We start from the raw sequence: 18,077 nt of genomic DNA, 5'->3' as shown, positions 1-18,077 counted from the left end.
TCTATCACTGAATTAAGAGCCACATTGCCTCGCAATAGCACTGCACATGCTGAAACCATTACTAAGTACCACATGCAGTTTTTAAATGTCGATACATTGTGACACTGTTATTCAATATGGAATGATGATGCTGATGTCAAAATGCTGTTTGATTATGCCCAATTATCCTCCAGTGTAGGGCCGACATTACTCAGTACAGTTCTCACAACAGCTGCAGATAGTTTGGTCAATTAGTAGTTTTTGAAGTACGTAAGCTAGGTACTTTGTAAGATCAGTAAATTCACCTTAAATTATGGTGACATGGTACATGGATATAATCATATATACTGCCATGCTACTAATGGTGGTTAAATGTTAGTATGATGTAACTACAGTTAAGATAACACATGAGGACAGTGACTATAGTACTTACTATACTATTATTTTGGTTACTTTCTTACTTTTATTTGGTGCCTTTTTAACAGAGATAATTAGTTAGTAGGTAATACCTGCTCAGGCCTGTGAGAGCTGACCAGTCGAAAGCAGGTGGGAGTTTTCAGAGGGGGAACCTTAAAGAGACAGAGGCTAAAACAAGAGTGAAAGCCTGTGCTGCAGAAATGGACTGTATTGTCCATTTCTGCAGCACAGAAATTGTGCTGTGTAGAAAAAAATATGTGGTTTATGAACATTAAAGTATGTTTACATTTTCCAGTGGACATCTGAAATAAAAATATGAACTTGAATATGATTATAATATGTCCCCTTTAAACTCTACTGTCTTTATCGGTCACTGGGTGCGATAATCTCTGTTCTCCAGCAGGACGTTTGGAGGATTGAATCTGTGCATTAAGAGATTTGCCTCAGATAAAACACCAATGGACCTCTACTGTCAGATTAATGGACAGAATCTGAGAGATGCTTGACTCTTGGAGCAAATCAAATGGAAATTAATGAGCAAAAACCGGACCTTTTCTCTCCCACCACTGGCTTTACCTCCTCCTGACTGATGGCAAGATTAAGAAACTCATGAGGCTTGCTGTGAATGGAGAGTCTAACTTACAACAGGGGGCCTGGAAAAGCTGTCATGTAACAACACAGGTGTTGATACAATTACTTGAAATGTCAGTTATTTTGATTTTGTTACCTTATCTATGTATTTAACTTTAATTAATATATTTACAGATTATCAAGTTAATGAAATTTGCTTATAATACATATTACATGCAATCAATAAGGCAGCACAGACTAGTATAACAACCAATTATAATGTTAATTGTCATCAAACTAATTAAATATGATTGAATCAACCACAAATGATATAACATAGCATGGGAATTGCTTAAACTAGTTACCCTTGAACTGCAAAGCATCACAAACACAAATGTACTACACATATTGACACATGCACCAAATTCTCAGTCTACATGCATCTGTTTCCTCTGTTTCCTCTCCTGCCAGGTTCCAGTTCCATGCGCACACAGTGGAGCTTGTATACCAGAGTTCCTTGCTCCACATCTGGGAGGAGCTGGCGATGCTGGTGGTGGGTCCCCTGACCTTGAACGCATTAACGTTCCTGCTGGTTCTGATCAGATGGGGCTGTCAACAGATATTTGGCTCACTCCCTTCCTTCACGTCAAAGTTTATCATGGCTCAGGGAGTGTGGACAGTCCTCGACCCTCTGGCAGTCTTTGCAGTGGACGCCGTCCTTGGGGTAAGTCACTTAAAAATAGCTTGGACACTTGTGCACTTTAAATAGGAGTTCACTTTATCTTGGCAAAGTGACTTTAGATTACAAAAAAAGGGGGGAGGAGAGAGGGTGAGAAAGAAAATATGCAAGGATAGATGGGTGTCTTTTTTGGCAGTGGGTTAGATTTCGGCAATGAGAAGCACTGAAATGATTTGGATTGTTCATACTTGTGAATTATAAAGATAACAGCAAGGCAATGATGATGTATGACCTAATAACTAATTTTACTAATTACTATGAAATAAATCCAAATCTTATATCAAATCTATATTTGTGATTTTGTGATGTATGATGTAGAGTCAGAGGAACACCAGCTAAACAGCAAGTGAAAAATAAATCTTTGAGCTATCATGTGGTCTTCTTTTGATCACATGATATTTTCTCCATATTGTGAATGTCCATTCTTTACACATCTGACAGTTATAGAGTACAGATTTGTCTGTTTCTTTTTTTTGTCTCCTCAGCGTCTCACCTATAGCCCTGACACACCAGTGGGTGATGCAGCTAAACTTTACTGGCACTTCTATCGAGCTGACCAATCAGGTGCAGCGGGGGTGATTATCACTCTCTTCCTTTATGCAGTCCTTTTCCTGCTCTCCATCACCATCCTCTCCATTTACCTACTCAGGTGAGATAACCAGGAAGACGCCGGCTGAGGGACACTCAACTGGCAGTTGTCTTTTGTCTTGAATGGATGTGTTTATTATGGGCCCAGGAAACAGACTGTGCACATGAGAAACATATAGAATTTGCCCTAACCATTCCTCCCCCCACCAGCCTTTTATATTAAACTGCAATGAGGCCAAGGTCATAGTCAGTCTCTTCTCTGAGTAACAAATTCCAGTAAGAACAGTTTACAATAAGCATATCTCAGACACTGAGACATTCCATCTTGCGTAGGCTAACAGCAGCCATATTCAGAAGACTGATTACCAAGTAAAGATCCATAACAGAGTCCATGGGTCATACAGTGAGCACAAACACATGTGACGCTAAACCTGATTCCTTATCAACGCACGAAAAAAACAGAGGAACAAAAAAATCCCCTAAAAAAATTCTATCCCTTACAGAGCTTCCTGGCAAGGTCTACAAGGTAAAAATCCTAAATCCTAAGTAGGACAAATAACTGAAATGTAACAACCAACATTATCACATGAGACAGTCAGCAAGAGAGCACCAGTTTGTAAGATGTACATTGTAGAACCGGCTGTGTGAGCAGCGCATTAATGAAAGGGCAAGAGCATGGCTTTCAATTGGTTAGTTATATGAGTCGAATGTTGGATTGGTTCACCAGAGAATGCTATAAACCTCTGCGGTTTCCAAAGTGCGCCATGTGCTACACCAAATGCATATCTTATACCTGTATATATGGTGACAGTGTTGTCATCAGGTAAGGTGTAAGAGCAAGATGAACTTCTAAAACACCTGTTTCATTGGTTACAGTATTATCTGAAAAAATCTGAATTTGGTGTGTGATGTAACAGCATCATCCAATGCTTTGCAATCATGCATAACTAGAAGCAGCTGGTGCAACCAACGGCAGCAACATTGCCAGATTCAAGACCCCCATGAACAGAAATATTAGAGCTGGAAAGAATGGTCACAGGGTAGCCTAATCTATGAGTAGCTGTCATGTGTGTGGTACAAATGTTCAGAATATGCAAAACAGTATGAGGAACAAAAAGTTTACAGGTGGAGCCTATCACAATGGAGACAGTCTTTTCAGTTAAGATAGCCACGGCAACAACAGTTTGCAAACAAGATGCCGTTCCCTGCTTTATGTGCAGCTTAGAAGGGTGGTAATGAAAGCTTTGTTACTGTACCAAAATATATGAGGAAAAGACATCCTACTCATGCCACAGGTGAAAAAGGCAACTTATAGTCTGGCATGTCCAAGGCTGGTGCAAATGTATGAGTGGCTTTAATCCAGCTGTCATGTATTCAATCAATTGAACAAGGTCAGGTGCTTCATTCAGTATGACAGCACAAGTCCACTGTGGTCTTGTGAATCCAGTACTGGGAACAATTGGTAATGCTTAAAAAAAGTTCTGGCTTTGTCTGTGGAGGAGGCAGTTGTACTTTGTCTGGCAAGAGGAAGCGTCATCCATTAACAAAAATGTACCCCAAACAGGTAGCTCTAAGCTGACAAAACTGCAGCTTGGCAAGTGATTCTCTGTGATCTTGCTTGGCCAAACGTTCCAGGAATAGAATGAAATCTGGAGCACTAAAACCAAAATTACTCTTGCCACTGTCTTTGGGGTAACTGAAGCAATGGTAGCAATCAACTATCTAATGTCAGTGTATGTCAGTATAAACAGGAGCAATTGTATATCACTGAGACAAAACATGTAAACATACTGGTTTTACAAATTGATCAGGTTCCCTTTTTTTATGTCATACTGCTCTTTAACCCCTGACTTTGAGCAGTGTGTCTGACCTTCCTGGTGGCTGAAAAGCATTGCAACACAGCTCAAGCTATGAAAGAGGGGAATTATCATTTGGGTATTTTTGAATTGACACGGCCTGTAGGGACAGTCTGTCAATGAAGAGGAAGACCCCTTCTGAAACACTCTGGCCCTCACCAGCCTACTATTCTCAAGCACCCGTTCAGAAATAACTCCTCCCACCCCTGTAGCCTTATGCCTGTTCCACTGCAACCACCATTTCTTTCCCTCATCTGTTCACAGAAAAGCACAAAAGAACAGAAAATTAAAACAAATGTTGATCTAATCCATATTGATTTTCTAGTGGCATGGAATTACTTTTGCAGTTATGCATCAATCCTCACACATCTACACATACAAACGCACACACACACAACGCAACGACACAAAAAAGCAGAAATACACACATGCACCACACTGTTTCCTTTTTTGGACATACCATACGCTGCAATTGGTTGGAAAATTGAAAGCGTTTCTAATTCAAAAGTTATATGTGTTTTGATATAGCGTGAACATGTAACCCCTTTACATTATCCGATTAGGCTGAATGTTTTGCATGGTTGGTGTCACTACAGTTTTCATACTTACTGAAATGAACTGCATATACATGGTGGTGAATGCACATACTCTATCTTAATGCACGGTGTGTTCCACTCATGTCTTGCAGATTGAGGTCAGCCATGCTGAAGCATTTACTTACTAGGTCTGTACTGAGATTTAACACCTTCTATTGAGCCTTCATGTCCTCTAAAGAAAAACAAAACATTAATATACATGTGGATCTGTCTCTTTGAGAAGGCTGGTTCCTAACTGCTGAGTCAAACATTGCCTTTATTCTCAGATTTTATAAAATTACTGGGACAATGACAATGAATTGCATTGGAAGGGTGGACTGAAACAGGCACTGCGTAACTACCCACATGTCCAGCTTAAAAGATGAATATTGGGCTTTTTAAATAATAGGACAGCATTTTTTTTGCACCATGGAACTAAAAAAAATAGAAGGGTGGGTGATAAATTACTGAATGATGTAACTCGGTATTCATCCGAAGGTGTGTTCGCCCACCCTCATATAAGACCAAATTCCATTAATGGCTGAAAATGTAAGAAAACCCTTATTGAATTAATCAGTTTGAGATTGGCGGCCGAGGAGAGGGTGCCATCTAATTTCAGTAAGCGGGACGCTTATCGGGCTCCAGCTAAATGGACAATATTAAAACAGCAGCCAAGAATAATGACTTCTGCCACTCAACCGCCATGCGGGTTTGTATTGAATGTAGGCCATGAGGCTGAAGCAAGGATGATAATTTTATGGGTTACAGTTTCCTATTGGCTGCAAGGAAGGGGCTCTGACACAGAGCGTGACCTATTTCTAAAAAAATGCCTCTGGCTATATGTATAGATAGAATGGACTGTTATCCTTTTTTAATTACATTTTAGGAAGCCTTTATTCACTGGCTGCAAAAATACATATCAGTGATGTGTTTTACACCTCTATCCTCTTTGAAACTTGAGAAATACCAAAAAGAGTGATATTGTATTGATAGTGGTACAGTGTACATCCAAATGATTACAAGGTACAAGTCAAAAAAATTACTTAGTTTGCATTCCCTTACTCAGTTACTGTGCATTTCTGTGTTTATGTGGGCTCCTGTGTGGAGAGGTATTCAGCCAATGCTGGCACCTAGAAATTACGTTTCTATATAGCTGAACTGCAACAGAAAATATGTCCCGTAGGAAACGTAATTGCTAGCGGTATTATGTTCGGAGGCAACATATTTTTTGAATGAATGAAGTGCTACATCTATTAATGGCAGCGGAATCACCACAAGGTGATTGGGAAGTCCTGTCTGTGGTTAGGTTTGGCCAGCAAAAGTGCTTTGGTTAAAGTTAGGGAAAGCTTGTGGTTTTTGACAAATGTAAATGAACATGTCGTGTTTGAAGTCAATTCCTCTCTGTAATACACCACACTGCAATCTTTCCCTGGCCACTTTGCAACTTGCCAAATACGTAAATTGATAAAATATCCCCATTATATTGAGAGAAAATATAATCTGGTGTAAATGTAACAATTGTGCCTTGTACAAATCATATTTGCTGCTGCAGTTTAGTTGAAGTATATATAATTGGAGTGTATATATATATGTACTTCACCCTGTTTATCCACTATGGTCATGCTGTAATGAATATTCTTTTAAAATGTATTCCATAAGTTAATAAATGTCATTATGGTGACCTATACTGAAAAAAGAACTGATATAGGCCCTATCATCCAGGTCATATCCCACATTTAAGAATTACGTAGTTACATTCAGGGCACTTCCTACACCAAGGAAATGAGCCTGTTTTGAAGCACAGAGACAAAAGATGGTGAATTCCTCCTAGAGAAAGGCTGCATAAATGAATGAGAAGCACAATTCAAGTGTAGGATGAAAATGAATGCATGCTATTCCTGTGTCTGAGGTCAAGATTCTACAAACATCCCTCTCCCAAGAGCGATGGGGAATGATGCTGAGTTCAAAGTTCCGTACCCACTTCTTGTATAAATCCTTGTCTCCTTGATGTTGGTTTTATTTGAGAGTTGATTACCCTCTGACAGGCTAGAATCTCTATGGAAGGGCACAAGGTCTGCTGGTTTTGATGGTCAGCCAAGGCATTTGTTTACAGGCATGGTGATTGTTTTTAGGGGTTGGCTGCATGCACCCTTCTGTGGCAAAAGAAAAATAACACTTTGGTGATGTGTGCTCATCTGGAGATATGAATCAATATGCCTTCTGCTGTGCCGACCGTTTCCTTGTGACTCAGGCTGGTCTCTCCAGACACATCTGCATCCAGCACGTCTGTTGCATCTGCCATCTTTGAAGCTCAGCATTAACAGTGAAGAACATCCCAGGATCTGACTCCCACACATTAACAGATGTACAACCACGCAGATGCACAACCAAACACAGACATAGCTACAGTCAGCTTGTGTTAGCAAAGTGCTTCCCCCTCACAGGCCAATTTGTTTGATTCCTTTTGCTCTTTCATTGTGTTTGAATTGCTGTATTAGAGTGTTACACTGCAAATATGCTTTGTGTAATCAATAAGAGTTTTATATGTTCTTCCAGCAAGTTTGGTTCACTGTGATTTGACCTGCTCCATAAAAGCCAACCAATAGTAAAAGTAACAGTTAAGAAAGAGGACATGATGTTATTTGGCATATAGGTAGCCATATACCTTTTTATTTCCAGTTATCATCTTTGATGCAAGGCAAAGATGCATGTTTTCTTTTGCTTTGGCATTCAACACTATGTGACCTTCACATGGCAAAAACAGCCAATCAGTATACAACATTTCTGCTACCACTTAACCCTCCTCACTTTTTTTCTCACCCCGCACCTTCCAGATTCCACAATGACGGTCATATGCTGGACGTCTTTCAGCGGCTGACAGCCAAGGAGGGGACATATTTCCTGCCTCAAGACCTGGAGCTGTCCAATCAGGAGCTTAGCTACATTGTCAAGAAGGCAGAGCAGTGGAGAGGATTCAATGGGGAGAGGCGCAAGGTAAGCATCTCACCACATGGCAGCCTCTCCTATCTCTCTAGACAATGCCCTTCTCTTCAAGCCCTTGGTGATTAATTGGGCTAATGGCTGTTTTCATAGGGACACAATGTGCTAAAAGGTCATTGATACTACTCTGTTAGATTGCTGTGTGTAAAGTGGAGGGATTAGAGTTGGTTTTCTGCAGTCCTGTGAGGTTTCTGCCACTGGATGGTGCTGGGGAAAAAAAAAAATGCCTATGGCAGGATGAATGTGATACTGAAAGGAACATTTAATGGCAGCCATGATGGCGTCACACTGTCCATCATTAGCACATTAAATTTGGTCACTTTAACGACGATATTAGATTTGAGAGGATGTATAGAGTAGGCTCATTTTATATCATGAAATTTTCTTTAGTTACATTTCAGAAAACTGAGAATTCATCTCAGAGGTCTTTAGCTTCATTCTAATTAGTACAAGATAATTACAAAAACAGAAACTCGGCAAGCGGGTTGCCTGATTAGCCTGTAGAAACCTATTTCCAAAGATATTTCATTAAAGAAAGATTGCTCAATCAACATACATAGTGGGATGCACGTGCACATGGTATACTGGGCATCCTGTTAATATGGGCAACTTGGTGTCAGGGAATGCAGGATTCCACTTTGCATAAATGCATGTCCCCATGAAATTACTATCGCTTGGGAGAAACTGTCACATGTTTGACAGCCCAGTGTAGGTCAATTGGGATGACACAGGGCAGGGCAGTGTATTAGCACCACACCTGCACCCAATGTAAAATCTTTGCATAGTGATTGAAAATGTGACTTGTTGAGATAAGGGAAATAAAATGCAGCGATCAAACTGCAGCCCCCTTTAATTTAATCTGAAGGATTTGTTAGTGGCACACATCGCTCGGTGTTCACCATGTTCATTAACTCCTTTGCTCTTTGCTTGCACAAGTTCACGTGGTTATGGAGGGGTAAAAATAGAATGCAAAGCTACTTTATGTTCTCTGTTTCATGTAAACGTAAAGACTGACAGTGTTTCAGCCAATAAATACATGTTTACAGATTTTACAAATAAATTCAGGATTTGTATTTTTCAGCCAATGAGGAAAGACCATTTTGTTCCTAACTAAATTATTCAAATGAGTTGATTCACAAAAATGGAAATAATAATCAGTGTCTGTACAAGCTTGTTTTATTTAAGGGTTGATCTAATGTGACACAATATTTACTGAAGATTATGTGCCATCATAGAAATCTTACAGTTCATAAAATATTAGTTTGTGACCTCACCTCATGTGCTCATGATTGAGAATCTTATCAAAACTGAGCTTGTGAAAAGTACAGAAGATAATGTTGCCTACATTACCGGTCCTTGAAAAGGACACATGTATCTTACTTGAAATCGTCTTTCAATCTAGTATTACATTCAACAAGATAAGGTTATTTATGTTATGCATAAGCTGCACACATAAACTGCTAAACTGCTGTTCTTTTCCCCTAACTTTTTTTTACACTTGTCCTGTAAGCTTTAATGAACTGCAACCCTGGCTCTCATATGCTAATGGTATGGTGATGGACCTGTTTATTGTGAGCAAATTGAACCTCCCAATGTTTGGATACTTTGAAAGAAATTACACCCCCAAAGTTTGTGATTAAGAAAATGCTTCATTTAGGCGCTGATGGCCTCTTGCTGTGGTGGCACTGTTAAATCATCCTTGCATTACTGCATATCTGCCTCCACAGCAACAATTACAGCATACTTCCTAATTTGGCATTAAACTGATCAAATGCTAACAGGTTAACACATACTAAAGCATGATGAGAATTTAGGGTTATTGCATTTTATGATTTTTACATTATTCAAGTGGGCCATTTTTCATCAAAATAAGATTGGCCTTGCCATTATTTCATAATTATTGTAACAATTTCTCCTGTGAAAAGGGTCACTTTCCTAACTCAGCAAAGACATATCCCTATTAGACTAATTTGCCTACATGCAAATTTTTGTCATTTTTCCCTCATTAACTATTTATCATAGACAGGAAAAAAATATATTCATGAAGGCGAGCAAAGGAGCAGCCCGACAGAGCTGAAACTAATATTTTGCAACTCTAATGATTTTTTGCATCCTTAATTAGATAGAATAAGGTTGATATGATTAGGTCAGGATGTAGTGTTTTTCATTAAAAATACATTTCAGAAACTGTATTCCAAATGTGCCCTTGCAATTAAATAATGAATCTGACGCATTCCTTATTATGGACCCAATTAATATCAGAGGCAAGGGCGTAATTTTAATAACAGTGGGCCACGAGGCCTTCATTAGCTGAGTGAGAGAAAGGAGGGAGGAAGAGAAAGAAAACAAGGCACTCACAGGAACAGCAGCAGTCTGATATTGAACCAATTTTAGAAAGTTATTGAACACTACACTCTTAAAAGGATAAAGTATGACATTTTCAACAAATCAGATCTAGGGTAAACAGGAACTGCAAATCCCCCTTGTTAGTTTTAACCTAATTTGATACAAGCTGTATGTCAGGTACCAGACAAGGCAACTGAAAGTGGAAAATCATTTGGAGAATCACAAGTGAAAGGTTAGTCTAGTACTTAAGGTAGGTTATAACATGCAACAGTACTTCTGTAGCACCCTATAGTGGTATTTCAGCTGCACTGGATCACAGGTAGCAATCTGTTGCTTGACTGTGCTTCAGCTAGGAAACATTTTATAGAAACAAGTTAGAAATTTTGGCAGTTTGCACTTTGTTTGACGGGGCAAATTTTGTTTTGTGAGTGCTAGAAGTTTCCAGATCTTGACACCTCATCGCATTACCTGCACTATTAACTATAATGAGAAAACAAGCTAATGGGATAACCAAACTATTCATTATTTTTACATATAAACAATGAGCAGACCAGAATATACAATTCAGAATTAATGGAGGAAAGGTATCAATATCAAAATTATGTATTATCATGCCATTACTGTTGTTTATGTTGGGCAGGTAAAGTTGAAGCAAATGAAACAAAATGAGAGATGATCATGAGATGATCAATTAGATTAAAACTAGTTTTCTGAATGTGCTGTGCTATAATTCAGAACTCAGCAAAATCTTCCTGACACTGTATCTCCCTCCAGCACTGAAACAATAAAAACATTCCACATTCAATAACCAACCTGCAAATGGTCTATTATTATCAAACTTGTAATTTTCACAAGGTGGTCATAAAACATAATCTAATTTTTACTTTCTCACCAATTAACTTTATATTATAGATTCCTCCATGCCATATGATCGTTTGAGTTGCTTCAAGGTTTAACTATGACTCTCAGGTTAAGATGTCAGCAGTAGAGCTTACTGTCTAAGCAAAGAAGGTGAATGAGTCAAGAGCCTATGTGTGCTCTTTAATTTGATCTCAGGAAGGAAGGAAAAAGAATGAGTTTCCATCAAAGACCATTAGCCTCAAGTGTTGTGGAAGAACAGGTGAACAGCTGAGAGGGGGGTCATTATGGCATTTTTCATAATTGAAATTCTTAAAGACTTGCCCCACACTTTCTGTTCTGCACTGCTATTAAGCCATGTAGCACATGTTACATCTGTTACATGCTTAGTGCGTTGCTGTTCTTTTATCTATGACTGCTCCACAACTTTAAAATAAAGCAAAATAAAACCAAGGAAAAATAAGTTGAAAAAATTAAGGCAATTTAAAATTAAGTCTTTCTGCATAATCACTCAATAAGTGAACTGTATGTGCTTGTAACAAGAACTTGTAGTAAGATGACAGTGAAGGTCTGTTATGCCTGGCACTGGTACACTTCTACAGGTCATTATTGTTACCATAACAGTGGTGGTCCTGGTACACCTGCTTGGCATGCTCCCATGGCTTGTATCTGAAACGACTTGTTGTGCAAAGGCAAAATGACTGTGTTTGTGTCACTGTTTTTAAGGTTTAGCATGGAGGCTAACGGAATGCTGTGGAAAAAGCCAATCAAAAGCTAACAGATTTTTGTAGGAAACTGCAGTTGACACTGCAGATTAATCATGTAGAGTCGAATTTGTACGAATTTAAACAAACAAACAAGAATCTTCACTTTCCTAGTGCATTAAGTGCTATTATGCTCTGAGCTAGTGAGTGTGCTAACATGCTCCACATCATACTAGGGGTTCAGTAATAAGCCCCATTAATTATGTAAAGGCAGTGATGCAGATGGACCTAATTAATTGTCTCCTGTCACCCTCTTGATTACTGTACCTGGAAGGGAGGTGTTAATTTCTGTAATACTTAAGCAGGTACGCAAACTGTTTTGTCAGAGCCACCGCTATGACAATGACAGAGTAGAGTGCCAGCTTACCCTCTGCAAAGCTCTTTTGCTGTTAATTCACCAAAAGGAAACTTTCCCAGTGGTGGTGGTGACATTGTGATAATTGAAAGAGAGAGGGAGCGATTAAAATAAGTGGGGAAGGAAGGAAAGAGGAGAGAGGGGGTTTGTGTGGTGGCCCTGGAGATGTTTTCGCAACCTGAACATTTGCGCACCTTCGTGCCGTTTGTCTCCATATGTCTAGGTAATGGGTTACCAGCGGGTGAGTTTGGGAACACCCAAGGTGCTTTGCAACAGCAGCGTGGTTGGTGGGGAGCAAACTTGTTGAGAGTCAAACAGCACAGATTGGAGTGGTAATGATAACTGAGTGTAGCTGTTAATCATATAAAATGTGGTTTAATTTAATTCTACAACAGCAGTAAGATGGTACCACCTGACCAGAGAGAGATACTAGGGTCATCCTTTTTCCACTAATTACCTAAGGACAAAGTAAAATACAGGTTATCTCTCATTACAAAAGTTAAATATTCTGTATTATATTACCTGTCATACAAAACAATTTGACATAGATACAGTTAGGCAAAAAACATAAGAAGATGATTAGAAGATTATGTGTCTATACAACCAATTTGCAACAGCAACAAAGCAGTTTTGTGTGAAAAGTAATTGTGACTGGATCACACTTTTATTACTATTACATAATAAGGATATGCAGTTAATTTTCACATTTGGCAATTGGGAAATACACTGATGCTGAATATATGAGTAAAATGATCACAGACAACTTATTTGCTTTCTGCCAAAATATCCATTATTCCATTGGAATACATATTACATAATTTTTATGGTTATGTTTAGGCACTCACAGCATTTGGTTAAGATTAAGGGAAGATATGGTTTAATACAGAAAATTACATTTAACCAAAACCACCACAATCTTTCCCTAACCACAGACCACAGGCAGGACGTAACCACAGACAGGACTGTGGATGCAAACCCCTATCTGTGACAGTTTGTACACCCACCAACCCACCCCAAACATCTCTATAGTGACCCTGCTGCTGGTTTATTCATCAGTCTTGCTGTGCAAATAGTACAGTAAAGTGAGTATCAGGCCACCTGAGACGCAAATCTAAACTCAAGCAATGGAAGACTGAGCTTTGGAGAGGAAGGTGGACAGAGGGAGCAGCAGGCCGTGACAGGATACACAGGAACCGCTGTCACATAACAATAGAGCCCTCAGCTCCTGAACAGGAACCCATAACAGCAACACAGGAACACCAGGAGAGGAGAGGAGGAGCTGAGTGCTTCAGTGGCACAGGAGGGGTCGCTTAGAATCAGAGGGCATCTATTGGTTTATGGCTTCTGTGTGTGTGTGTGTGTGTGTGTGTGTGTGTGTGTGTGTGTGTGTGTGTGTGAGAGAGAGTGAGTGTTTGTGTGTAAGTGTCCTCCCAACCCCCCAGTCACCTCTACCAAAGAGTAATGTGGTCAGTGTGTGTGCATGTGTGTATGTGCATTCATGTGCTCAGCTGAATGTGTATGAATGCAAGCGTGTTAACCTGCATACAGAGTGCATTTACACAAAATGCCTGTGCATGTGTGTATGTTGTCGAGCACATTTGTGGGCACATGCATGCAAACCTTACTGCATGCCCGCATGTGCGTGTCACATTAGAGAGGCTTCTTCAATTACAGCGGATGGGTTTGTTTTTAGTGGACATTGCTGAGGGCCCCAATGGCCCGAGGCAATAGCAAGCTGGCAGGCAAGGACAGGAGTGACGTAGGAGCAAACACAGCATCCACAGTCGGAGCATTAGGGAGCTCAATATGAAATATGATTGCAAAGGCTACATGCCCGTGTTCCTGAAAAGGACATGGACTTTGCTGGGCAGTATTGTGTAAAACTGATGCACAGTGGTTAAAAAAGAAAGGGAAGAAACAGATGAAAATCAAACAGATGTACATGTTCCCTCCTAATTGTATATACATATATCACAATCTTATTTCACACATCCTTCAGCCCCTTACAGCTCTATAAGTAAACCTCTTGGATCCACACTAAACTGTGTTTAATGCATGCTCAGCAATTGAAGTGTGTGAGCCTCCGTTTTCATTCAGTGACTTCTTTTAAGAACTATTATACTACTAAAGAGCTCGTCTCTGCACCATCTGCCAGTTGTGTTCCTCAGCATTGTCTCTTTGGACCGTATGTGTGCAACGGCACTGTGCCCCCTCATCATATTGTATTTGCTGGATGTGTTGTGTGTTGGGGTCTGTTTTGTATTGGCTTGAATAAATGGGAGACGAGCTGTTTTCCATTAGCCTGAGTCTTACCCCCTTGGTAAAGCATTGTTCTCTGATATACGTGCCTCTTCTTTGACCCATGTTTAGCACCTGCTGGTAGGGAGCAAGAGGCCACGCACAATGCTCATACTCTGGCCCACACATTGCTTGCTCAGGATACCTGGGCATGTGTAGGCATGGACACAGGAGGAGCTATTATAAGTGTGTAGACTGGTCATTTAAAAGGTTGGCTGTTTAAGTAACCAGGGGCAATCATTATGACGGCATGTTCATTTTGTGTAAGGTTACAATCAGTGCCAATACTGCATGTTGTGGTTCACTCTTCTTGGGGAGCATATGACTCATCTAACTTGGGTGTATAGTTGTTTGCTTGTTTTGCAGCTGCAGAAGAAAGAAATTCTCATGAGTGGAGAATGTTTTCTGACATCTTTACTATCTTTCTTTATCTAGCATAACTCAGATTAAAATGTCATTATTTTATTGATTTGTCTTGATACACCACTTTTGCACCATTCTATTTACTTACCTTACTTTGAATTGAATTGTTTGGTTTAATTTATGTGGTCGTTCTGGTTTTATGAAGACAGAGAGAGACCTTAAACTACCTAACCCACAACTATGCTACTCCTGTCCCTATAATATATTATTTCTAGACCGACCCACAATTCCAGCGGTAGATAGAGAAAGGAGAACGTGTTCCAGTATGAACTCGTCGGTGTGAACAGTTTAATTACAGGGAGTGTCAGCCACATTGCTTAATGTGTCCCTCACAATTAATCCAGGGAGAGGATGTCATTATCTACCAAAGTCTGGGCCTGGGCAGGCTTTTCTGTCAGAGGGAAAGGAGGGAGGGAAGATGAGAAGTGAAAATGAGAGAGCAAGTCAAAACAAGGACGTGTCTCTGGTTTGCAGCCTATGATATGGTCAGCCTCTGCATCACACAAAGGGATCAAGCTAAAATGCATACAGATTGTTTCAAAATATTTTGTTCTTTGGATGTTTAGACACTTGCCTATTATAAATCCATCAATGAGAAAGAGCTTGTTTCTCTAGCTTCTTTATAATATGACGTTTCGCTCGTCAGCTGTCAAACATGTCCACTTTGAGGTGCTTTTCTGTCCTTCCCTCCTCATCGTTCACCTCCCCTTCTTCTATCTCCTCCATCAGGCCAAGTAATAAGGAGTTCTGTCATAATGTCACACAGAAGGCAACAAATTGGACTGATGAAGAGTTTAGATGGAGCTTTCCATCTAAGGGACTCGTCTTATGCTGCTTCTAGAGGTTTCACAACCAAACCACCTGGCTCAGATCTGTAAACTGGGTGTAGAATATGTTTACCCACAAATTTTCACTTGATTAATGTTACATGTCTATACCTGTGAGATGAAATTATTGTGTAATCCTGTGTGTTAAGGCACACTCAAACACACAAACATGCATATGCAGCCTTTGACTCCCAGAGGTTTTACAGCTTGAACTTGACAGATCTGATTCTTTGTGACTGTCCATCGTTAGTCACTTCTTTTCCCTTCTCCCTTCCTTTCCTTTAAAGAGTTTGACCTTGGCTGCTTCCTGTGGCCCGGAGGGAAAGAGGAAGGTCTGGTGATTGTGACAGGTGTCGCGTCTTAACAGCCCCACATGACATCCCAAGGAGAGATAGACATTTGGAGGGTTTTTTTTTCATAAGGGTTTCACTCATAACCTTAAAGAGACAGCGTGTGTGTGTGTGTGTGTGTGTGTGTGTATGCACATGTACAGTATCTGTGAGAGAGAACGTGTGTGCGTTTTACCACTGATTCCCAGCATCATTTCAGTTTTTGGCTCGGATACTTATCACCTCCAGCCTCCAAGGCCTGATTAGGTTTAAGCTAATCCAAAGTCAAATTTTGGATATCAAAGGCAATACTCAACTTTGGCATCTCTCTGCAGCATCTTAATACAAAACCTGGTTTCCTGAAATTTTGAGAATTGAGCATGACATCTTGAAATATGTGTTCCATGCACTTAGAGTGAGAGATATAGCTTTTTCCCACAACAAAAGGATTACCTGAAGGAGACATGTCATGGTGATGTGATTGGTTTGACTTTGATAATAAAGGTTTAGTACCTGTATGTCTGTTTTTTTAAATAACATAAATTCAGATAGAGACATCTGTTTTAATGCCAATGCTTTAATTATGTTAGTTGATGTGTGTGTAATGTTGTAGGTTTGAGGTTACATATTTGCAGTTGCAGTCATTAATTTAATGTGTTCAGTGTTTTAGTCACCCATGTATATGATGCCTTGACTTGAAAAAAACTTGATTAAAATGTAACTCTCACCTAACAGACAATATTAGAAGCATTAAAATATGGGAAGGACTTATTTTCCCTTGTTAAATAAAGCTCCAGGTAAACTTCAGTTTGCTCCAGAACAAACCTGGAAAAGTGATCTCCTTAGGGCCCAGGGTGAGTCAGACATAGTGTGGAAGTAAAAGATGGGCTGCTATCTGAGTTGTTTACTGTAGGCTGAGAGTAGGCTTTATTTTCTGCAAAGGAGATTAGTTACAGTGAATTATGCATATCTTATTTTCTGGATTATCTAAGGCACTCAGAGATACTATCACACTGGATAATCTCTTTTAAAGTTGTTCAGTTTATTCTGACTGTAAATATAGTCATTGTTGCTTGTTTATCTTTTCTTGAAGTCCCAATTTGGTCTGTGCTCCCTTTGGACAGAGAGCATTAACGCACTTTAACTACGATCATTAAAGTTGGAATGTTTATAGACAGTGATCTTTTCTTTATAGGCATAGTAATAAGAGGAGAGTGGGTGAAAGCTGCTGTAGCATGGTAGCCATTTTGTCACTATGTGTGTGCATACAGTATGTTTGTGTCCCTGCATGCAAATATGAATGGGTGGCTTGTCTTGTCCAGTGGTGCGTTTAACCAGACACAGACCTTTGCTTCAGCCAAATCAGGCCCAACGCAGACAGTGTGCATCCATGCCATTTTCAAGCTGCTCCAATTATATCTGCCGACTGACCACATATTGGCCAAATTTACAATAATAGCATATCTATTTCCATTCTAATGGCTGACATTGCTTGGCTTATCCATGCATGTATGTCGGTGGTCTTTTATGCTTTGTGGTTTGGTCTTTCCCCAGCCATGTGCAATGTGCCATAACCCGTCTTGGCCTTGTATGTGTATTTGTTGCATGCAGCCAGTGTGTGGCTAAGTAGAATGGTTTACATGTCTATGCATTAGTATCTCTTTGACTGAGCATGTGCATATGTAAAGTGCGATCCCGGATGTATCAAATTTGTGTATCTATACTATAGTATATGTAGTTCAAATTGTAATAAGTGAGTGTGTGATCCCAGTACATATGTGCTGGTGCATGTGTCTATGAGGCTGTTGGCACGTGTATTTGTGTGCTTACATAGTCTGTGTCTGTGGTATAAGCCCAGAGCTCAAAAAACAGGCCTTGAACCAGGGCCAGTTCTGATAGACAGCGTGGTGGTGGTGGTGGAGTGGAGGGACTGACCTTCTATAGCTTAGAGAGCCTCTGCACAGTACACACTCATCCCCCCCCTCCTCTTCATCTCCCCACAACCCTTCCCTCCCTCCCTCCCCCTTCTCCCTGCTGCCTAGCCCCAAGCGCCTGCAGGCGTTGGAGATGCATGCATGCGTTGCCGCACTGTGTGAGGCTTTGTCTGTTGTATATTGTGTGTGTGTGTGTGTGTGTGTGTGTATTAGCATGTA

The 18,077-nt window shown here is 40.1% G+C and overlaps 1 protein-coding gene across 1 annotated transcript in view; it reads left to right on the top strand.

Moving 5' to 3' along the window:
• Positions 1–18,077, top strand: part of ofcc1 (orofacial cleft 1 candidate 1) — an 86,637-nt gene that overhangs the window by 54,814 nt on the left and 13,746 nt on the right. The window contains 3 exon segments of the mRNA XM_051066929.1: positions 1,438–1,690; positions 2,191–2,354; positions 7,559–7,718. Of these exon segments, the coding sequence (XP_050922886.1) occupies positions 1,438–1,690; positions 2,191–2,354; positions 7,559–7,718 (577 nt within the window).

The sequence above is a fragment of the Lates calcarifer genome, linkage group LG24 (genome assembly GCF_001640805.2).
Source record: "Lates calcarifer isolate ASB-BC8 linkage group LG24, TLL_Latcal_v3, whole genome shotgun sequence".
Classification (NCBI taxonomy): domain Eukaryota; kingdom Metazoa; phylum Chordata; class Actinopteri; family Centropomidae; genus Lates; species Lates calcarifer.
Note: the sequence above shows the minus strand (reverse complement) of the source record. Positions and strands in the feature narration are given on the sequence as shown.